The sequence below is a fragment of the Solea senegalensis genome, linkage group LG7 (genome assembly GCF_019176455.1).
Source record: "Solea senegalensis isolate Sse05_10M linkage group LG7, IFAPA_SoseM_1, whole genome shotgun sequence".
In the NCBI taxonomy this organism is placed as follows: domain Eukaryota; kingdom Metazoa; phylum Chordata; class Actinopteri; order Pleuronectiformes; family Soleidae; genus Solea; species Solea senegalensis.
Window position 1 is genome coordinate 25,109,783 of NC_058027.1, and position 24,679 is coordinate 25,134,461.

Below are 24,679 nucleotides of genomic sequence, written 5' to 3' on the forward strand. Positions count from 1 at the left end.
ACTACGTCATGCGCACCATCATCATCACCATCACGCAAAACAAAATCTGTCAGGAAATACGCTGCCACTGCGACACGTTTGAAATGTCTTTTACACAGTCCAGACGTTATCCGGCAATTATTTCTGGGCATGAAATAGCGCATATTTCACTCTGCATATAAGTGCCACGGAAGCCTGCTCGCTCTGTTTCACCAGAGTTAAACTCGGTCTGGAAGTTGTCATATTTAGGTTTAAATGAGCCAATCATTTTTAACTGTAGGTCTTTATTTCTGGAAAAACAAGAAGTGCTACAAGAAGTTTTTTTTTTGTTGTTGTTTTTTTTTTTCTGCTAAGCCAGAAGCTGATTCTATCAGCGGCCACAATTATAAAGTAAGATTGTGATCTGAAAAGCAGTCAGACGTTGATTACTCGGATTACCCCGTAGTTTCAAAACTACATGTGAACATAATTTAAAACTAAGTGAAACGAGTGCCACTGGTTAACGAATCAAACGCTTCACTGTAACCTTTAAACGCTTGGGCCTGAAAAGAGTTTTTTTTGGGAGCATCGACTGGTGTGCGCACACTTTTCGCTATTAATCATTTTTGTCAATCCTGCCCAGCACCCAGTATTTATTTAATTTGAGTGTGCGTGCCTTTGCAGACTTTCTAAAAACCTTAAATTGTAACAGAAAAACCCCTGAGAGTAAGAAAACATTGCAATTAATTTATCATGCAATCCATTTTTTTTTTTAATTATACGAGGCACAAAAAAAAAAATTGCTGTTTTTGCTTTCAAAACTTACATAGTTTTGTGTTGACGCAGGCACAAGAGGAAAAAAAAATAAAGCACCATTACTTACAAAAGCCCACAATTAAGTGTTATACAGAATTACTGGGAGAAAGCTGAGCATTACTTTGGTTTTAATTAAACTCATTTCCAAGGAAGGGCAAAGTGGCTTATGTGCGGTCTTCCCTCCACAAAGTAATAATCACAGTGAGAGACTGAGGTGAATATTACCACAGTAAGGCAAATGTGGCTCCCAACTGCACTTTCAAATTCTTAATTAGGACTTTTTTTTAAATACAGTTCTTAGTCTACTCTTTCATTCAGACTAACAATAAAGGTCATAAGGTAATTTTATTGATCTCCCTTGGAAATCACTCCTCTGGAGTAACACACAGAGGGAACATGCAAAGACCAGGGTTCACCTTCTTGCCATTTGACTGCGAGTCAGACATTTCACAGTTGTAGAGGAGCGGCTTCGCGGTTTTGACTCTCACCTTCACATTTCTGTGACACCTCGTTGAACTTGTGCCCGGCGGGACATTTACATTCGAAGGATCCCACTGTGTTGATGCAGTTTCCTCCTTGGCAGATGCCCGGGATGGCCTGGCATTCGTCCACATCTGTGCACACGGAGCACACAATTCATTATTTGCACACAAGCAGGATGTCGTTATACACAAGAAAAACCTGAACGGAAACAAGGAAAAAAAGTTTTTATGCTTGAGGAAGCTGAAAAGTTAAGAAGTTAATTTAAACTGCTACAAAAATGTCTACACAAAATATAACTTTTATACCAAGTGCAATCAAAATCTTTTAGTTAATTAATGGTTAAACTTTATTTAACTGTCTGTAATTTAACTCCAATTTACCACATCACGGTTGATAAAGTTTAACTTAACCCTAACCTAAATGAATTGATAACAGGCTACAGATTAACGTTAATCTGCGTGCGGATGTGCAAGGGTTGAAATAATATGGTCTGTTTTAACAGGCCGGCCCCGTCTTTACTGCGATCGACACAGAGAGACAAGGGGAAAAGAGGAAGAGCGAGAGGAATGTCTCTCACAGAAGGGGCCGAGATGGAAGCCAAGATGGGAAGAGGAAGACGGAGGGAAGGAAATACAGAGAGGATCGGTCTCGAAAATACAGCGTCCGATGTATACGAGGAGTTTCTCACGTAGAAATAATTCATCCACAGCAACAGACTCGCAAACAACTCCAAAATTTGAATTACATTAGATTATTCTGATGAATTTGACAACCTAAAATAAGAAGGTCTAAGGCTGACAAACTCCAGGAGGCTGTGGCATGGTCAGGTTCGCGTCCCCTGCAGAGGTTCTGATGATGTTGGGCCTGGACTCGGCGGGCAGAAGACCGCCTTGCCAGGAAAAAGCTCCCTCACCCCCCCCCACCGCCCCCACGTGGCACTGCCGCTGACCCGTGTTACTGACTCTGACAGTCCCACCGCGGCGGGTATCCATGGGCATTCCATACACAAGTGGGAGGCACTGCCACCCAACCCCAGTTTAACCCAATTAGACTAATCCTCTGGAGAGTGGAAGGTGGGTAGAGATGAGGGGGACGAGGGAGGGAGGGAGAGCGGTGAACGCAGGCGAGACAGGAGTCAGAGTGGTCGACGATAACAGAAAGTACACTTCACTTGGAGAAGAAGAGGGAGGGAGTGACAGAAAGAAAACAGCCGAGACAAAAATAGAGGAGGAGACACTGAGGAACAGACTTTACCTTGGCATGCCCCAGTGCGGTGGTTTGGTATGAAGCCTCTTCGGCAGGGGTGAGGCTGTGCTGGACACATCTCGCAGGGGTGACCCCATGCCCGTCCCACTGTGGCACAGCACAAAGTCTTTGTGCACACAATGCCCGTGAGCTGACCTTGACACATCTGTTTGTTCACGGAGGCAAAACACGGCCCGGTGCGGTAGTCTGCGGAGACAAAGCAGAGAGGTTCTCTTAACTGCAGTAAATTAAATGCAGAAACGCAGGATTTGGTGGCGGCATGAACACATACAGTACACAGAAAGGGAAATTTTTTGGGGGGAAGAAAATAATCACAGGGCCAATTCGAGCTCCCATTTCTACATCTTGCCCGTTGGAATCGAAGCGACGTCTATATTACTCTATTTTTGATTTAAAATGCAGAAAAATTGTGCTCCGGATATGTCTGTCATACACATTAACCCGGCGTTTTAGAGCCTCACAAACAGAGAAAGTTAAAAAAAAATGCTACTGTTTGGCTGAGTTTTAGTGTAGAAATCAGGGATGTCTAATAATCGGTGCTGTTTTTTCCCTCCATCTGATAAAATATAACTTATGAAAACAAATAATACAAATACATGCCTTATTTGGACAAAGCTAACGAAGAACAAAAAATATTAAAATTATTATTATTATTGTTGTTATTATTTATAATAAAAAATAATAATAACAATAAGAATAATAATAATAAATTATTGAAAAAAGGGTAGATATCAGCTGATTAATGAAACGGTCTACTTCAACTAGCTGCAGCTAACGACTATATTCAAAATCGATGAATCTGTTTGGTATTTTCTCCTGTTGGTTCATAAAATGTCAGAAAATGTAGAAAAATATTGATCCCTGTTTGTCAAACCTGGAAATAATGATGTTCTCAAATGTCTTGTTTTTGTCCACAAACGAAAATGATTCAGTTTTAAGGATTTCTTTGCAAAGAAACACAAAAATATTCACATTTGAGAAGCTAAAACGACCAGAAATCTTGTTTTAATAATGAAAAAAAACCTCAAACCGATCAAAATAGTTGACGATTCATTCAGATTGATAATCGATTATTCAAATAATTCATAATTCAGCCCTAAACCACAGATTGTGCACAAAGCACAGCACATTATGTGTGGACACCGTGTGATTGACAGCTTGTACGATCCAATAGGCGCCCGTTTGCAGGTCATATCTGTGTAATTCCCGTTACAAAAACCTGACGCGGCGCTGGTCACATCACAACTCTCAAAGCTTCAAAATGGGAGTTTGATTTGCGACCAGTTTCTGGACGGGCTACATTGTACAGGCAAGTGTTGAAATGGGATTCGGCCTTGAAATAAGTTAGATTTTCTCTTCTTTTTTTTTTTTTAAATAATACCAAACATCCAGAAAGCCAGTGCTGTAAAAAACCCAGAACTCGACTGAACCTTGTTCCTGTGAAACCGCAAACAGAAACGCTGTAAAAAGTAAGAGAAAGACGTTGCGATCTGACATTTCTGAGAGCCAGTCAAGGGTTGAGAATTACAGGAGGCTCTGCGGCTCCAAGAGTAACAAATGTAATTTTGCATGACATCGACAACACATGCGCCATATACTGAACGTGATAAAAGTAGCTGCAGAGGGGACAGTAACACACCCCATAAAGAACGCATTGTCTGTTCCTGGCATTTTAATCTGTCTGGCTCTCAGGTGCCCTGTACGTGAACGTGTGTGTGTGTGTGTGTGTGTGTGTGTGTTATTGAGAAAAGCAGAGATAGCAAATGGGGTCTGGAAAACCTTTTAAACTTGTGTGGGCGGCTGTTGAGAGTAATAGACGCAAGTAAAAGTAAGCAGGGAATGAAAATGAAAAATCAGTCTGGTGCACATACATGGTGATCATCAGCCCTCTTCAGTTACCAGCACTGTGTTTTAATTTAAGGCAACGTGACACCTTTACCTTGTAGTGGTTAATAGATTATTGGTCAGAGCACAATGTGTGATTTTGGGGCAGTCTGGAATTAAATCTAAATGTCTTAGAATAAACATATGAGCTCAGTCGTGTGGAGAAATTCCCTCCATCGAGATTCTTAATCTCCTCTCTCCTACCAACTGGGTTAAACCTGATTCCTTGATCCTATTGCTTGCATGCATCAAATCCCCTCACTTCATCCAGCGTCCAAGCGCCACACCTTAGCCGCAAACTCCCTGAGGATTGAACCAAATCTCTGAATCTTATCGGGCCAAAGGACAGGAAGATGGTGAAACAGAGATAGGGACAGGGAGGGAGGGAGGGAGGGAGAGAGAGAAAGCGGAGGGAAAAAAAACTCATCCCTCCCAAAAGAATCTGACCAAGATCCAAAGGCAAAAATCATTTCCACATTTCACAGCAGACAACAGACAGCGAGAGGAAAGAGGGAAACTAGTTCCAACTGCGCAGTCGTTTAAAACAAACAAGACATTGTGCGTTTCCCTTGTGGACCGGGGCCCGGCCCAAACCCCGTCACGTGCACCACAGCCTCCACGGTCGCTCTGTCTCTGGCACCAGCGCTGTGTGAAACAGAATTGGGTCATCTCTCCTTCTCTTTCTCTCTCCCTCCTGCGCCGGCCCTACTGGAGACCAAATGCTTTTGATTCTTTGTCGACTTAGTCCTTACCCCCAAAGGTAACAGGACAGTAACTGAGTGCTGATTTAACTTGACACAACTTCTACATGGCAGAGGGAAATTTCATTCAAGTTTAAATGAGCGCTTCCTGCAACCAGACTCCTATTGGACGCCCATATATACAGAATTTTGTCAACTATATTCCATAAATGAGAAGATAATTTACAAAATTTAAATCATGTGCTATTGTAGAAGACCCGTAACTAGTGATTGGGACCAGGGAGAAGCATTAGCTTCCATTCAAACACCCCCTGGTGGCTATTTGGTATATTTTTACCTCTGCATTGGCCTCTTCAGGAGAACCAGAGAACCACGTCTTTTTCTTTTTACAGAGTCTATGGGTACAACGTGTTTGACAGCACACCAGCTGGACCAGCAACAACATGTTACTTTGAACACTTCATCATGGCAGAGCTGGCGCAAGAAACAAGCGGAGAAAAATCATTGTCGGAGGAAGTCGGGAAGAGGAAACGACTGTCTGAGCGAGTGAGGGGCCACACACGAGTGAACCTCGGACCCGGCTTTTTTTGGTGGGAATGGCAAGAACTGAAAAACACAGGCACACTGCAAAGCGAACGCTCGAAAGTATCTTTGGAATAAACTCTGTATTTGCACTTTCACGATGTTTGCTATTGTTGTAACCGTGTCTACGCGGCCATTTTTATGAACGATGTCTGTGCCTGGTTTGTTGTCGGTGGCTGGTTGGCCGTTCTTCCATCGGCATGGACATGGCCAGGAGAGGGGAAGGGGGGGTGGGGGGCTGTAGCATCAGCGGTTGAGTGTTTAAAGCTCCAATTAACGCTGCGTTTGTGTGTGTATCTGCGTCATGACCTCGTTGATGAAACCCTAAAGTTTCAGAACAAACAGTTCAGCCACTGCTGAGAAAATAGTGTTGTATTGTTTTCCTGGGCTCTGCGAAGCGGATCGGCACTTCCTTAATTTGATGTCGTCATCAAAAAGTAGCGCCTCCTGGTGCGGGCACTAGTCCGGGCACATCCGGTTGCGTACATTCAACCGCAGAAGAAGAAGAACTACTCTCGTTGTAGCTGCTGAGATGCAGAGCATCCACCGTGCCAGAGGGGGAGCTGTGTATCTGAGAGCTGGCCTATCTATTACGTCACTTCCAGGTACCTGGCCAATCACAGGACAGTGGGAAAGCTCTCGTTGGCTGGCCAATCACAACACAGTCCACATTCTAGGGGTGTGGTTTTGGTCTGAAACAGCGATTAGGAGGTTTTTAACCATGAAAACAAGTTCATATATGTAAGTAGACCTCCATAACTAACATATATGTGTGATACAAGCATTCTATGTCACCTTTAAGGCAGTGAGGATAAAGCAGTAGACAATGGGTGGATGTTCACGTGTTTTTTCACCGTTCCATATTAGGTCTTCAAATCCTTACCTAGTCCTGAAACATTGAAATGAAATTGTCACTGTAAGTTGGACAGTGAGTCTAAAGCCTGGGATTGCCAGCTTTGAGCAGCTGATGAGCACCAATAGCCCTAAATTTCAGGGTGATGTGACCACTGGCCCTTGTCATTACAAAGGCAGCAAATGACATGAACCTTCTTCCATACCTTCCTTATTTAATCTAGATCATTTGGTGTAGGACCTGATCATCTGGTGCGACCAGACTTTGGGTTTCCCATTTTCAATAAAGAATACAAACTACTGCCACTTGCTGGTAAGAGAAGTCATTTCCTCTCGCGCCGTCACAGAACATACGTGCTGATTGCTCCTTGGACGTAGTCGACGCTGTGCGTACGACTGGCAGCATCGCAGTTGGTCATTATTCGTTGCCGCCAGCTCGTCCTGAACAAAAGGATCTCTTGCTTGTTCGTAAGAGACACACGTTTCACTAGCAATCTTCTGGCGTCATCTTCACGTTTGATTTGTATCCTTCGTCTAAGCAAAAATATTCCTCAGTACAAGGGATGCAACGGTTCATCAGATGTAAGCTCAATATCAGCTGATACTCATCTCGTCGACTGGTATTGCTGTCCACATGGCGAACACGATGACAGTCACAGCCAGTGACATTGATGATGTGGTTGAATGAGAGGCTAACATGCCTCTAAAAACTGAAAAAAAGTATTTTAAGCATTGGTCTCGGCCCCAGAGTTTCCAAATTGGCGCATCATTACTTAGTATCAGTAATTTATGACACTCTCAAAGGGAACACTCTGCAAAATAAGCACATTCCCTTATGATACTGAGGAAATTTATTAGCCCTCTGTACTTTTACTCTAAATTTTTAATGTGGAGCACTTGAAATGGAACATTAACTTTGCTGTATATTTTTACTTGTACTTCAGCGAGGCATCAGAGTCATTCTTCTTCTTCCACTGATGTGGTGGCTTTGGCACAACAGACCCAACCAGTCGCCAGTATCTACTTCAAACTACATTATCCAACTTACCTACAGAGAATACACTGTGTATAGGAAAAGCAATTACAGGAGCTATGGAAACTTTTTTACATGGCGCCCGAATAAGCCGAAGACAGCAGGCTGTGTTAAAAAAAAAAAGTTTTTTTTCAAGTTTCTCTTTTCATCAGGTGAAGGTTTATACGTTATTACTGTCAGACTGCCGCAGGTAATCCATCTGACGTAATACCTGCTCATTACGGCTCTTAAAAGGAGGAGAGCGAGCACGAGAGACACAAAGATCTGAGCATGAAGGCAAGCAAACACGAGCAGAGCACTTTAACAGTCAGCTGAGGTAAACAGGGAGAGGCGGACAGCTGTAGGGTGAAAGTGGTGTCATTTCATCCGTCATCTTACTGTCTCTCTGTGAACTGCATACAGCTGGGGGATCCACCCATGTCCTGTACATCTGGGAGCAATCGCACATGTACACACACACACACACACACAATCTCAGCCAATATCCCAACCCCTCATCAACAGTCTAGCCAGAGATGATCACAAAATGTTGCTCTTGTTTTTGCTTCACAGCTCCACTTTTGGAGTAAGTCGCTCGTATATCACCAACAGATGCATCGCTAAAACTGCATCTTAATGTGGGAACAGTGTGCTGCTTTTTCGAGCCTCATACGCAAATGATTTCATGTTACTTTTGGAAAACAATAGAACTGTTGGCTTCCTCAATAACCGGTGCACTACAGCAGCCTCGGTGCAAACAGGAGGGAAGCCCGTCAGGAAGTGGGTCAAATAAGTTTCCTGGACGAACTCCAAAAACTAAACATTTTGCACACACAAACAGAAAAAAAAAATCTCTGTCCACCTTTTCCTCATCCACGTCTCTTTATTGTACAGCTCAGCCTCACGGCATCCTTACATGCACAAGCAGAAGTGTTTTTTTGTGAGTGTGTTTTTTTCATACGAGTCAGACTGGGTCTTTTATCGGGGTGGGACTTTCCCTATTGGTCTGTCAGCAATTTCTCCATTTCTCCTTAGACTAACAAGTTGAGCACACATACATACACATTCACAGCATTACAATGCCTTCCCTGGCCTCTTACCCTAACCTGAACCATCACAACTAAATGCCTAACCCTAAAACCAAGTCTTAACCCTCAAAAAGGACCTCACAAAGAACACACACATATCCCAAACCTAAACCGTGACCAGTTAATGCCAAACCCTATCCTTAACCTAACCACAAATTAAAATCTTAACCCCCAAACTAAACCTCCTCAATGAGGTTTTGCCTCATTAGGACCAAGTTTTCGTCTCCATGAGGACTACTGGTCCTGACAAGGTCAGTGTTTATGCCAGGAAAGGTCGTAAAGCGGTAACAATTACAAGTACACACATGCACACTTGTTTATACGTCTCCCGGGGTTTGCGCTGGGCTAGAACAGAGCCTGAGTCGGTGAGACATTAAGGGACCAGCGAGGCCCTCAGCTGACTGACCACCGTCCCTGTTGTGCTCTGGCTGCTGACTTTTTTTTTTCACTCTGTAAACTCACGTTTTTCCCCCATTTTTCGGGGCCCAAATAAACTCTGCAGCGTCACATCGAAAGCTCGTCTTTATGCTAAACAGGAGGCAATGAAGCCTGCATGCAATCAGCAGCTCCCATCCACAGACATTCCAGACTAAATCACATTTGTAACCAACAAAGAACACATTGATGTATCGGGCTGCATTTTTTACTGCGAGTCAGCTGTGCCGTGGTGGTGGGACCACTGGTCAGCAGATCGCCCGAGTCACTTTGGCTGCATCCAGCTCAAAGTCAGACATCTCTGCAGGCGTGATGTGGTCATGTTGAGCCCTGATTGCACCAGGATATTTGCCCGTCCAAGAAAAGCTCTGGGCCCAGAGAGCAGCTACTTTTCCCCCTGATTGAATCACGTCTTTTTTTGGAAAACCTTGTTTTCCTGCTAATGTGATAAGATCAAGTCATAATGTGCAACAGCGTGGGGTTGTAGTGTGTGTGTATTCAAGCACTGTATGCATGTGGCTGTGTTTGTATGGGAGCACAATGTCTTTTTACAGGGAGGTGACGGATCTTAGTGATACCAACTAATGTTCTTTCTGTACCTCTACACTTTACCAGCATTAAATTCTGACAGCAAGGGTTGGACACTGCATATCTATCTGACCAATTTTTAGCAATTTTGACCCACTGTGAAGCTGCAGCCCACTGCAAGGACTATCCACAGTCCATAAGCTCACACGTCTCCACTACCACGGGCTTTAATCATTCAGAATCTAGATCTCTGGGTGTAAAAAAAGAAGACAACTTGTGTGTCTATTTGATTTGAAAGTTTTCTCCCACCTGGAGAAAACATAAAAAAACAAAGCAAGGACATACAGTAATGCATACTAGGGCTAAGAGCAGATGAGAGGAGAGCTTTTACAATGGAAATGGCCTCTTTAGGATGCATTCTTTTTACGCCAACCTTAATTAATTTGTCACCAATGCCACAATATCAGCAATGACAAACATGCGATCATGGGAGCATAAATATTGGGATGCATAAGGTCACAAATCACCTTTCAGCCAAAATACACCAGATGTAGCAGAACAAGTCACTGAGGCTTGGCATCCATCTTCCAATGCGAAATTCAGTTCAGGCACAGTTTAAGCACAGACACACACAGGTATAATACGTCATATGTCACTTTTGAAAAGGGAGGGAAATGTAGGGGCAGCAACAGACAGGAAGTTAAAGGATTACATCACTACCAGCAGCTTTAAGTCAATAAAATGTAATTCAAAATGCAAAGATAGTCAATTACCAACAATTGAAAGACCTATTGATTAAAATTGTTGTCAAATATTTATGTCAATTCAATAAGCACCATGCAGCATAGTGTATATTATTCTGTATAAAGTATATGTACTGTATATTCCACACTATAAAAGACAATATTTGATGAATTATAGTAATAATATTAGTATTGGTGCCACAGCACTTACCCTCCCCCACACACACACCAAAAAATGAGCAAAGAAAGACACTAAAACCAGAACAGAGAAGAAAATAACATTCATAAATCAGAGGCCAGCTTGCTTTTCTCCTCACATTACAAAGCATTGTTTTGAAAACAGATGTGACAGAATTATTCTCCCGAAATCATCACACAGGAAACAACAACAATTTCCCTGTCGTCGTTACACAAAGCATGGACATCTAGAAAGTGCCATGTGCTGACAAATTGCTTCGGATTTGACCTTTGAGCCAGTCTTCTGAAGGACAGAATGGAAACCGCAGTCACAACACGTAGAGGAAGATAAGGCTGGTGCAATACTGTCAGATACAGTTTGATATCACAGTAAAGCAAACAAATCCAGACTGCAGAGACAAACCTCTGAACTACACAGCCTCGTTAAAACAAAGACTAATTAGGAACTCTGCTGTCAATCCAAATATTAGCGTTACAAGGTCGACCCTTTGACCTCTGCAGGTCCCAGCGCGTTCTCAAAACCCATGCCTGCATACGTGCACACCTCACACACAAGCACACTGCGAGCCGCTCTTGGTTTGCGTGTGCTTGTATATTTTGGAGCGTTTGCTCACATGTGCCAGAGAGCAACCACAGGAGGTTGGGAGGTCTTCAGTTAACAAACAGCACACATTTAGAAGGACGTTACATTCCCCAGAGCATCGTACCAGAGCAGATGTGGAAAATAATGGTCATTTCTGAGCGCAAGAGTATGTTCCACAACAAACCACATTACTAGAGCCGGTGGCATGACTGAGCAGGAGTCGTCTCCGGTCACAAAAAAACAACCGCCATTCAACGTCGAGTCACGTTTTCAAACAAGCGGCACGTGTGGCTTTGAAAACCACTCTGGCAGTAGTGAGTCGTGAAATGTAGAGCACAGAGACAGTGTGATGTAAGATGAGGGAGGGAGAGAGAGGGAAATGCTGAGTCCTGCAGTGTGGTGGTCATTACCTCTCTCGCACTGGGCCCCGGTGAAGCCGTAGGTGCACACGCACCGGTTGGGAGCCACGCACCGTCCTCCGTTAAGGCAGCCATTTTCACAAACCGCTGTTAATTGAGAGGAAAAATACAACAAATGATTTGGAGGGAGTACGATGTGACTTTATCATATTTCTGGTTTCAAGAAACTGGGTCTTAAGTTTGCGGTTTTGACTGGTTCTGATGATTATATTACAGAGATTTGGGAACACAATGACATGCCTAAAAAGAAGTCAGATGGCGCAAGACACGAGCAGCCGCAGACAAGCAGTTTCCTAACCAATTCATCTGGAGGTCAAACCACTAATAAGCGCAGCCAAAATGCAGTTGACAGGGTTTGGGAACGTGACCTTGTGACTGATTGTGTTCCTTGTCCCCTATGTCGTTGCCATGATTATCTCAGCAAACAGCTTGTTAAAACAACCTTTTTTCATTTTTTTTTAACCTTAAATAATAACAGCTTCGAGATAATTTTGGGTCCCTGCAAAGGGGAGAATGGTGCCTCTTTCTGCAACTTTAAACCTTTAAACTTTTGTGGTTTCACTGCGTAAGTTTGGTGAGCAAGTAGGAAAACTGTGAGAGTTCAGTAACTTGATGATAGAGACTCAAACTGCCAGAATCAGGCCAGCAGGTTCAAGAGTAATGTCAAATGTAAGATATAACAATGCGTGACAAATAAGCGTCAAAGAGGTCTGAGGTGTTGTGCCCCTGCAGCCTCACTTGCTGTGTTAACATGTGCAAAAATGTCTTCATTCCGAAAAGATTTGGAACTGGAATTTCCTGGGAATGGACTATTTTGACTTAGAATTCTCCACAAGTAGAAGCAGAAGAAGAAACTTCACTTCTGCTTCCTTAGTAGTAAGCACTGTCCACTATCCATCCCATTTTCCAAGTCTTCCGTGTCTGTCGATTTTTTTGGAATGGAAATACAGCAGTGGCAAAATGAATATATATCATGTTTACGTGGATCAGACATTTTCTATGAACACCAGTCTGAATGACGGTCGGCATACACCAGCCATGTTTCCAAATGGGCTGTATCGCATCCGAGTTCTCGGACTGGCATATTTATATGACATATTTTTATTCCAATTGGCCTTTTATTCCGATTACGTGTCCATGTAACTACTAGCTACTGACTAAATGAACACATTAAACTAAGAATGACATAAAAATAAAGATCACATTTAACAGCAGCTTTGCTAACTGTTTTTAGAAGCATTGTCTGGATAATGGGAGGTTCAAAGCAAATTTGAATGAGTGGACAAATAACCAATCTAACTTCATTTTGTGCCGTAACTACTCTCACATTCATGGACCCAACCAGAAAATATGCACGTAGCACACATAGCAAAGTCCTCGCTCTTATTTGTGTGCACTCCTGTCATGTGTTGCTACAGCTACAGCAGCAGTAGTGTTGCTTTATAAATGTAAATAATAGTAATTACTATTGTTACTATTACTTTTAGTAATGTTAGTTATTAAAAAAAATAACCAAAACTACAACCTATGAATCCATATCAGCAGCCCTGTGGGTGATTTGGGCTAAAAGCTAATGCTAGCATGCGCGCAGCGATGTCAACATGCTAATGTTTAGCATTTTCTACCTAAGCCGCAGTGAATTAAATTCTAAAACATAAATGTGCAGGTTTACACTATACCTATGTAACAAAATCAGGGTGAAAAATGTGGATAAATAATGTTGAATTGTGTTTAGTAGTCATTTTCTTACGTTGACCGCAGTGGTTTCCCACGTAGCCCTTCTGGCACTGGCAGTTGTCCTCAGCACAAGTTCCCCCGTTCATACAACGAATATTACAGTGCTGAACTGTGGGTAAAAACAATATCAACACACAAACACACAGAGTTAAATTGAGCACAAAACACACCGTACAAGTTTACAACATAAACAAAGAGCACTACTCTGTGCTGTGCTGTGCTGTGCTTGGAAGCAATATCTTCAAAAATACAATCCAGTACTCTATATGCATTACAAGGAGATGAGCACATCGGGTTGAAAGGTCTGCGAGCTGCTGGAGAGCAACATGGAGAAGATGTTGACTGTGGACGTCGTCCAAAACACACATACACCCAAATATTCATAAACAGACACGCAAAAAACCCCCAAGATTTAACATTATTTGCCAGAACGTGATTGCAACATATATCAATCTTTGCAATAAGTTCTAAGGGATTAAGATTCTTTGGCTGAGCGTCTTTTTTTTTTTTTTCTTTTTTTTCGTACCACACTAGTTAGTGCTCATTAGTCATAATTACATTTTTCATCCTACAGAGGAGAAGATATGACAAGGCTGCATATTTTCTGTCCTCTATATGATGAAATGTTTGCCTTACGATAACGGCTCCTTTATTTTCAAAAATGCAGACAGGGTGTGGTGTGGTCAGGGTGTGCTTTCCCCAAAAAGTTTTAACATTAATCATGCTGTGGAGCTGTTAATCTATTGGCTAAGTACCAGTTCTCCTCTCATCTATACATGCTATACAATCTCCCCCTAAGCTGATTACGCCACGCTTCAAAGGCTCTTCCTGTGGGAAAGGGGAGATGCTAAACGACCTGACTTGGATCCACAGGACGGGGCGATCTGGCCGTTGGGACAGGTGCACATGTTGGGTCTGGAGCAGAAACCATCTCCACATGAACTCCGGCAGATCGCTGCAAAGAGGAACATGACACTTGGTCAAACAATATAAAAACGTCCTCTGACAGATGCAAGATGAAATAACAGTGCATTGCTCACGTCTTGGCCCCAGGCTTTTGTCTTCACTGTGCGTGAGAGAAAAAATCACGTTATGTATCTGCTGCTTGTGTGTTTGTTCCCTGTAGGTTTTGAATTTCAGGTTACAATTCCATGTGACCTCTTATCTACAGTAAAATATTTCACTTTAAATACTCTGCCACCCAAATATGGCCGCTTGGTTATAGTTATATAGGCCCAGAGACTTGGCAGTGATGCCGAGCTATTTTCTTCTTTGTCTTTTGTTGCCATAAATGTGAGTTGATGCTTTTAGCTGGCCATGCTTTCTTTCCCACAGACTGCTCTTGGCATCATCCCCTATCCCCAGCTATCCATCAGGTAGAGTCCGGCCACTGACCCCTCGTCCCTGAACCCCACTGCTAAACAATGTCATTAGAGCTGCGACAGGCATCCTGCCAGCCGAGCAGCCAGACTGCAATCACACAATTCGACGGCCTCGCAGACCTTCCTGTCTACTGAGGGACGAGGGGAGGGGGCACTGACAGAATACCAGAGTAAATGAACCACATTTCCCACCCGTTACACTTCATGTTATTGTCTTATCACTGCCAATGGCCACATTATCCCACCGCTAATGAAAAATGACTGAATGATCAAACAACTATTTGGCTTGTACCTGAGTAAAAGCCCAAAAATAAGTCTCACTTATTAGGTGAATCCACTGTCTCAGATAAGTACCGCAGTTCATGTCAATTCTTACTCCTGAATTTGTATTCAGATCACCGCCAAAATCCAATCAAAGCTTCCTGAGGCCATAACTTAAATATCCCATAATTCCATCCAAATCCATCCTTTACTACAAGGAGGGATGGCACAATACTACTTTTTTGTCCACCAGCATCATTATGTTGGTCCATGCTGGTCTTTGCTGGTCCATGTTGGTCTATGCTAATTCATGCTGGTCTATGGTGGTCCATGCTGGTCTATGCTGGTCTTCGTTAGTCTATGGTGGTCCACCAGCATCATTGTGCTGGTCCAAGCTGGTGTATGCTGGTCCACCAGCAGGGATGACTCGGCTCAGATGCTGTTGCTGATTTTGATTTACACGTTTACAGTCACATGTATAGTGACGCATTTTCATATTGTATCGTTTTGTTTACATTTTTATCCGTACAATATCGGATGCAGTGATTTTGACCAGTAACAGCTCATCCCTACAAAAAAGTAAGACGAATGCAACCAAAACCATAATCATAACCTCCATGATGGACTTAAAATAACTTAGCCACTCATTTTAAAAAAGACAGAAAACACAAGACAAATCAAGAAAGATTGTATCTCCCTGATAGTAGTTCAAATTATTTACTAATACTACATTACTTATTTTATGAACAAGAACTATAATGAGACTTTGAAGCCTGGAAACTGCAGTCTCTTAATGGGATAACGAGACATACTCATGAAAGGACCGCAATAAATTAAAGTAAAGTCAGATACTCACAGTAAAAGTCAGTTTCTCTTCCTCTTTTAATTTGACAATGTTCTACAAAGCTTAACTGACTTTGCACATGGTACAAATAAAAGTGCATTTGGTGCTTTTATAAGAGGCTGCAACACATTATTAGTTTTTCCCTGCACTTGTAAGTTTGTCTGTGAAGCATCATAACTCTGTAACAATTGAGAACGGATACCAATTAACTTTGCCGGTGATGTAGCTCATGGCCTAAGGAAGAAATGGTGAAATTGTTTTGTTGTGAGGTTTACCCTCTGAGTTCTTTCTCTAGTTCTGTAGCACACAAGGTGGTGTCTTCAAATAGCTTCTTTTGTACTTGCCCAATAGTCCAAAAACCAAAGATATTTAGTTCACCACAAATTAATGAGAGGAATGCTCACAGCGCATAAGCTGCAACCACCAAATGTTGGTGGTTAACAGTTAATCAATTATGAAAATAGTTACTGATTAGAAAATCTATAAATAGTCTGAGCTGTACTCGGGACACCAACAGAAAAAAAACTCAAGTTGCAGAGTTCAGCTCTTCGTCATTATTACCACCAGTGGTTTTCAAAGTTCTACTTGAACTTGAAATTTACAGTTGTGGAATTGTGGAAGTGATACTCACGAACAATGCACTGGTTTCCTCCAGTCAGAGTCTTCCAGCCTGGGCAGCAGAACGCGTTGTTCCTCGATCCACACACATTTGGTCTGTGGAAGACGCAGCAGTAAAACGTCAATCATCCATGTCACAGCTTAGACCACTCAAGTCAAGTTCAATTTAGCCTGTTCACCATAATCACAGGTTTGTCTCTCTGACTTTAAGTTCTGAGCAACATGCAAAAAGGCTCTCTCACTCACTGTAGGAACAAATCTGCTTTCTGATGCTTCCTGAGCCAGAATTAAAGGTCCAGCGTGTGTAACATTTAGGGGTGGAATAAGTATGTGTGTTTGATTATGTCCAAGTTAAAATGGTTTGGATTTCATAGCCTTAAATGTCACTAATTCTTACACACCAGAGCCTTTTATTAGCGATGCATTTTAACATAAATTCAAAGGGTGTGTCATCGTTATAGGCAAGCAGGACGATGTATAAACTGAACATAAGCGGGCCCAGATTTGACCCCTGAGGAACACCACAGGTCAAAGGAAAAAAAGTTTTATATATTGCTTACAATGAAGACAAAAAAAAAAATCCCTGCAATCCAGATAAGATATAATCCAAATTTAAAATCCATCCATTAACATTCTGGGTCTGTGCTGACCCAGGTGTCAGTGCATATCGTATGGTGTAATTCCAAACAGCGCCACGAGTTGAATAATGAGGCCTCTTGGAAGTGCGAAACATTTTTACAGCATTAAGTCAGCATGACACAATATACAGCCTGTATGCACTTCCTGCCTCTGAACACAGATGTTCGGATAAATTAACTTAAACAAGTATGTCAAATAAAAATGCCCGTGGAGAGCACTCATTGAGCTGTCTACTGTGTGACCTCCATCAGCTGTTTGCTGTCATCACAGGACACAGACGGTTCTTTCTTTACTTTTATTTTCATTTGTGCTTTCCCCCTGTATGTCTCTCCCGCTCTCCCTCTCACTCTTTTTCACATATGCACATGCACAGACAAAACCTTTCCAGCAGTGACCCACTGTGTACAGCTGCAGATGTGATTTATCCACAACTGGGGTGTGGTGTTTTTGGCCAGAAAGAGGATTAGGCTGTTAGCCTCTCTCTCTCTCTTTCTTTCTCTCTCTCTCTCTCTCTCTCTCTCTCTCTCTCACTCTCTCTCTGCCACAGCCACACACACACACACACACGACCAATGGCCTCCTTTGTTTGGATGTAATTTATTATTGCAGTCAGCAGGAATGTGGTATTCTTGCCAATATTTAATTACTAAACTTTGCTCCAAACTTCCCATCACAGACAATGTCATTCATGGGTCTCAGCTTGCCTTGTTAAACACACACACACACACACACAGTTACCATAGACATGTATGCAAAAAGTGGATGAAGTTGCAAAACTAACTTGTCACCTGCAACCAGCGCCTGTACAGTGTGGTACAAGATGTCAATCACACTATTGTCTACTCATTTTGGGAACATACATTTACAAAACTGACATCATGTGCTATAAAGGGGGATGTGAACTGAGTGATCGATACCGTTAACTCCTCAAGAGAATGTTTACTGAAGTTATGAATCAAGTTTGAAGTAGAAGCTCATTTTCCCAACCAGTAGAGTTGCCCCCTGGTGGCTAACTGTGACTTCCATCCTACTTTCTAGGCTGCATTTTTCAGAGTGGATGGCTACGTCCAATTATTTAAGTAATATTCAAGTCATTTTTTCTTCTTTTATGTGGAAAACTACCACTTCAAAACACTCAATTTGTTAAAGTACATATAAAAGGTGTATTCTTAGACTATGGAAACTACATTCTTTTATTTTATTTTATATGGATGATACACTTAGGTATAGGTAGTGCACTCATTATAGGTCTGCTAATTATAGGCACCTAGATGTTGCACACTAGACCTTTAAAAGTGAAAAGAACACACACCTGCTCCAAACAACTAATAAGTGCACTGTTAAATTAAAATTTAGGTGTCAGAAAGGAGAAATAATTGCCCAAATTGGGCTAATATGGATTATCATGGTCACGTTACCCTCTCAGGACTTCTGCCCCTCCCCGTCTCTTGGCTCTGCTGGCTTTGGAGTCGGTTTGCCTGGTCACCAGCTCGCTGTCCTCCACGGAGTCCACCACCACTTCTGTCGTGTCACTCTGCGCAGCGCAGAGCCACAGCAGGGCCACCAGAGCCACGGCCAACTGCAGCAGCCGTCCCCCACTCTCAACACTGTCCGGCATATCCACGCACTCAAGTGTCCAGCTCCACTGCTGATGAAAAATTCACTTCAAAACTTACTTTTTCCCCAGCCGCGTCGACCTCTGCAGTGGAGTCAAAGCTGCAAAACAGTTAAAAACGCACTGGGGTAAAGACGCAGAGAGGGAAAGCGCACGGAGAGGAGATGCTGCGCAAAAAGCAGAAGAAACGGCTCTAACTTAGAGAGTTGGCTAATGGAGAGATATGACTTTTAAGATTATTGTGTTGCAAAATCACTCTGCCCACAGCTGCAAAAACATAAAGTGTAGGGGGGGGAAAGTGTGCAAAATTACGCACGAATAAGTCCTTACTTTACCTTGTCTCCCGAGCAGGAGATTCGCCTCAGACCCGACTGAGGACGGTTTCACTTTTCCTGGCAGGTAACTGCAGAATAAAAACGCTCAGAAGAAAACTGCGAAGGAAGAAGAGAAGTCAACTCAAACCTGAGCTGCTATAAATAAATGCGCATGGTAACTCTTCGGAGGCTGCATCCAGCTGCGTGTTGACTCTGCACAGATAAGTTAGAGGAGCTGATGCATTCCAGAGGATGAGAATGGCAACACTCACTGCGTCTCTCCCTCACACACGAGCTTTTTTCCTCATCACTGCTCCACTCAACTTTCCCCAAAACTTTTTTTTTTTTTTTTTTTTCTCCCTTTCTTCCCCTGGTCTCGCGATACAAAAGCATGAGTGGAAAAAAAAAAAAAAAAAAAGGAAAAAGAAAACTCAAATCTATGAACCTTGATATAAATATGCTTCAGTGAGTACAGGAAACTTTGGAGGAGGAAGTTTACACAAAAACTACAACCAGTGTTAAAGTTTGATCATGAAAATAAAAATATAGAAAACAATGCACCTGTTCACGCACATGTAACACATGAAACCCCACCTTTTATTCTTCACTTTTTGAATTGAAATATGCTTTATAAATATTTACACAGTGGGCGCACTCTATGATTTCAGGAATTTCGTCCGGTGCAGTGATAGTTTTCACACACACACACACACACTGATTCATGTCTGCAGCCACACCCAGCAAATACAGAGTCGGCCTGGCTCCTCGCTCCAGTGTGTGCTATCACTCACACACCAAGAGAAACCCCTTGACTCTGTCCAGTATTCGACACTACACCGGTTTCCCAGCGCGCTCGTGCTTCTCTCTCTCGTCTTTCTGCTGTTTCTCCCTCTCACACACGAGTCCAAACACAGCCTCAACCTGTGCTCATCCATCCGATTTTATAGTACTTCATCTTATACTCTGCAAGTCATGCAACTCTACTTTTTTAACCTCCGCTGCGAAGAAAACGTTGTTTAACTTCTACTTTTAATTTATTATAAAATGGTACACGATGCAAAAACAGCCCGACGAGAAAAAAAATATTAATTACTACTTTCTAAACTACTGTTAATGGAGTCAAATGTCTTGTTTGCTTAAGCCTAATTTGAACGTTCATAAAATACTGATTAAGCATATCAAGTGGTAGAAGATGGATGAATGGATTCCAGGAAAGCAGAGAAAAAGAGCTTATATATACTGTACTTGTCATTACGGTAGAACCTCAGGACGTCCGCGGAAAGACCGTCCAATCCCAGACAAGATTCACCGGCGCGTCACACGTTGGTGACGTCAACTTCTCGGTCGCGTAATTCCTAAACGGTTGAATAACTGCCCGAAATTGAAAGGGAACGTTATCTTGGAGAAAAAGGGGCAGAAGCACTCACTTGTATCTGAATATCATATTAAGGACATTTAATCAAGGACACCGACAAGCAGAATCACCAACGCTTTCGCGCTGCAGCTTCAGCTTGGACTTCCATAATTCTTTTCCATCCTCAGACACTCAGGTTGAGGCGCACATCTCCACGAACCTTGCTGACATCGCCAGTTGGACGCCTGCCCATCACCTCAAAACCTAGTCTCAACAATACTGCGCTGCTTCTTTTCCCCCTGGAAAGTCCTGCCCTCTGCAAGGCCTCTCCATCACTGCTGACAAGACCACGTTTACTCCAGCGGCGACTGCCAAGAGTCTTCGTCTGTCTCAAGACAACTAACTGTCAGGCAGCGCCCAAGAGTGCAACCACAGTGCAATCCTGCAGGTTTAACAGCCTGATTGAGCCTCCGCTCAATCCAGCCTTTACTAATCAGTTTCCGAAGAAACCGTACGTCCCCCGTTTGTGCTACTTCACAGCCCCAACCACTCCATAAAAATATTGGCGGGCGCCCCATATTCAAGTCTCATAAGTTCTGTAAACCCCCCCCCTCCCCCAGTCCTGCTTATGACTTTTTGTATGTCATTTTAAATGCATATGCTTTTGTATAACAATTTAAAGAGATCTGCTTACCTCCACGTCCCGGGTCCAGACTGTGTTTTTGCTGGCTCTTCGACTCTGCAGTGCACCTGGTCATCGCTTCACTGAGTCCTGACTCATCTTTCTGTTGGCTGCATCGCGGGCAAAACAGCGACTGAACATTTTTAGCTGAATTTTTCTTTTTTTATGTGTGCGTATATAATTCGCCTCACTTGTGACAGGAAACATTCCAAATTATCATTCACCAATGACACAGTACTTCGACGTTGACTTTCAACGTTAGACTAGATCATGTGTGATTGATACCAGACTCTCCCCCTGGCATCTGTCTTTTGACCGAATCATCTTAATTTTTATCCCTTCTTGTTCCATGCACTACTGTTGTAGAAAATTACAAATATCTTGAACAGACATAATCTGTTTTATCCATTTCACAAAGAACCATGCGTATACATCAATCAAGATTTATTAAAGATTGGTTTTAAATCCTCTGCTGTGGATTTACCAAACTTATTATATGACCGTTTAACGCAGTTGGCCATCGAGTGTTACTTTCAGCTTAGGTCCAGTGTGTAACATTAATGGGGGGGGGGTTATTGGCAGGAGTTGGGGCAGACCATAGCCAAGTGGAAAGGGAACTTTGAGAAGTTTTGGAAGTTTGAGTCCCTGCCAGGTCAGGGGCTGGTGTACCCCTGAGCAAGGTGCCCAATCCCCATTGCTCATTGGACACTATAATGGCATCATACATCATATAGTTCTAGCTCCACTTGTTTTGTTCTGCTTTTCCAGTAGGGATAGTACCTGGTAACTGGTGCTTTTCCGCCCACTGATTGGTCAGGGAGCGTCAACACTGGGGGTTGACGTCCGAGCGATACAGTGAGCAAACGTGGCTCCTGTCCACAGAAATAGGGTTGCATCAGGAAGGACAACCGGCGTAAAAATGTCTGCCAAATCAAATCATCCACTGTGGTGACCCCTTAATGAGATAGAAGCCGAAAGAAATAAATGGACAGGAATTGAATATACTACACATCAGTATATCTGTATAAGTGTACAGTGTATCCTGTATCTTATTTAGGAAAGGGCCTCGTTTCATAGAGGCTAGAGGCCATGTTTCTACAGCAGCCCAAAGTAACAAACCAGCCGTACATATAGGTCGTATGCAGGAATTACGACCTATATTTACGTTTTCAAAACATGCGCCCCTAGCGGTTATATATATATAACAGCAACCATCTAGTGGCTTCGCCGCTGTCGGCACCGGCAGTCGGCTCAGTAGCGAGGGCGCTGCGCCGGAGCGCGGTCGACTATGGTTCGGTCCCTTACTATACCACCTTTTTAATATTTTTTTTTTCATTTTTACTACCTAACCCTGTCTTTTTTGCCCTAAATACTACCTTTACGTCGCATTCAGGGGTTTGAAAAAAACGACCCACAGGCACGTTTTCAGAAAACGACCTATATGTACGTTTCAGTTGGAGGACAGGTTGGTCACACCCTTTCTGGTAAGTTAAGACCACGGTAGTTCCCCCGATTGATTGTGCTGCATTCCAAAGTCTCACCAGTCACACAAAGGACCATTAAAGCTCAGGCCTGTAAGTCTGCACAAACTATCTCGAGTTAGCTTGAGGCAACTGAACTTTCTTTGCGTTGCGTTGAAGACAGTTCACCTCTCATCCAAGAGACGTCTCCAGTTCTGACTATTAACTATTACAATTGGTGCACCACCCCTTTTTTATGATTGCCTTGCTAATTTCTGGCCAGAACAGCAAACCGCAGATAAAGCGTGCTGATGGTTTTTGTGTGAAAAGGCGAACGTCTACCTTCGCTTTACTCAGTCCGGTGAAACAAGAGCCTGAAAATGACATGAAATCACTGTCAGACTTGTAAGATAAGAACGTCCCTGACTGTAAATGGTATGTATTCGCCGAGACGAGGGTCAAGGACAGAGAATTAGAATGTTTCAAGTTAAGGAATGAAAGAGTATGGGGGAGAGGACAGATACGGACACTGATGATTGAAGGATAACAGCCTCTCCCTGGTCGTCTCATATTAGCCAATGAAAGGACCTACAACGATAGTGAATATAGAGTTTGAGTGCTTAATACTGTGAAGTACAGAATCAGAATATTCATTACTGGGCTTAAACTAATCATTAGCCTCTATTTAGCATTATAGCTCATATCTCTGGTCCTCTTTCAGCATGATCTAATGACTGGCTCATCTGTCAGGTTCCTCATGCCAGGACTGCTTTCTGTGTTCAGGCAGCAATGTCTTGGAATGTGCTGCAGCGTGACCTGAAACGTAATTCTCGTACACTCCATGATTGTGATTTTATCAGGGCTTTTTCATGTGCTTTGTTCATATTTGAAATCATTGAAAATAAGGATCTTTATATACATCTACTGTATTTTTGTCTTTCAGCCCATCCCCCTAGATCCTGGATGTAGGGGAACTCAAATGACCTGGGGGCCAATGAGCATCTAGTCTGGTCAAGCAGGGGCCGACATAGAGGGAAAAAAAGTGGAAAAAACAACTATTAAGTAGCCGGTGGGCAATATAAGACATAAGTAAAAGTAAAAGTGCTTGTTTTGATATAAAATGATTCACAATAAAAACAGATTTATGATGCAAAGAGAATTAAATTGAAAAATTTAGCAAATAATGATGAGGATAATTGGATAAAACAGCTTAAATATATGTCATTTCATGTTGCGTGTAAAACATGATTGCAACCAAATGTCTTATTACTTATTACTTACTTACTTATTATACATTTAGTCTTATATTCTGTCTCTATTCCATCACCTCGCACAGTGGTGGGCGGGCTGGGAGGGCCGTAATCGTTTGGAGGGCCACATTTGGCCCCCGGGCCACCAGTTTGACACATGTGCCCTAGATTATCCAGGTGTACACTAGATGTGGTCAATTCACAGTGTCCGAATAACAATGAGTCACATTCTTGGTGTGACATCGAGTTAGAGCAATTAAAGGTAATTACACAGTCTATCAATGGGTCATTACTCAACTCAACTTTATTTATAAAGCACTTTAAGCAGCCGTAGCTGAGACAAAGTGCTGTACATGAAAAGAAATAAAACAATAAAAATACTAAAACAATAAAAACAACAAAAATGTTAAAACAATTAAAACAATAAAACAACAAAGATATTAAGAGAATAAAAACAATAAAACACTAAAAACAAGAGGAGAGTCTCATGCTGAGTTGAAAGCCAAGGAATAAAAATGGGTTTTACCTCATTAGGTTTCATGAAAGCAATAATTCAGACTCAGATTCAGACTTTATTGATCCCAAGAAGGGCAATTCACTCTACCCAGTCAATACACATACACACAAAGATCACCAGCGAATTATATGTCAGATGCAGAAGATCATAGAGTCACCTCATTTAGCTTATTACTGCACACTACCTACTTATTTACATTGAAGACACATCTGCTTAGGGTTGTGTATACTGTGTTCTAATGTTCTTAACATTGGTTTGGTTTATAGAAACCAAAAAGAATCACAGCTGATTGAAAATTCAACTACCACATTCTTTCGCTGGCTCAAACTCAGTTTTTACAGAAAGTTATTTTAACGACAAGAAAGTGTATTTCCCAAAATGAGGAACTATTCCTTTAAGTAGACTTTTGTGTTGTTGTTGTTGTTGTTGTTTTTACGTCATTTGTTCCATAATTCAAA

At 42.4% G+C, this 24,679-nt stretch overlaps 1 protein-coding gene across 2 annotated transcripts in view; it reads right to left on the bottom strand.

Moving 5' to 3' along the window:
• Positions 1–19,296, bottom strand: part of fbn1 (fibrillin 1) — an 86,674-nt gene extending 67,378 nt beyond the window's left edge. The window contains exons 1-8 of one of the 2 annotated variants that reach the window (XM_044029492.1): positions 18,980–19,296; positions 18,448–18,674; positions 16,404–16,486; positions 14,142–14,240; positions 13,299–13,394; positions 11,540–11,635; positions 2,512–2,709; positions 1,263–1,388 (exon numbers count right to left, since the gene is read on the bottom strand). In XM_044029492.1, coding sequence (XP_043885427.1) covers positions 1,263–1,388; positions 2,512–2,709; positions 11,540–11,635; positions 13,299–13,394; positions 14,142–14,240; positions 16,404–16,486; positions 18,448–18,647 — 898 coding nt within the window. In that variant the 5' untranslated portion in view covers positions 18,648–18,674; positions 18,980–19,296. Of the gene's footprint in view, positions 1–1,262; positions 1,389–2,511; positions 2,710–11,539; positions 11,636–13,298; positions 13,395–14,141; positions 14,241–16,403; positions 16,487–18,447; positions 18,678–18,979 lie in introns of both variants that reach the window. The other variant, XM_044029491.1, reaches the window with a different exon arrangement.
• Positions 19,297–24,679: the final 5,383 nt, after the last annotated feature.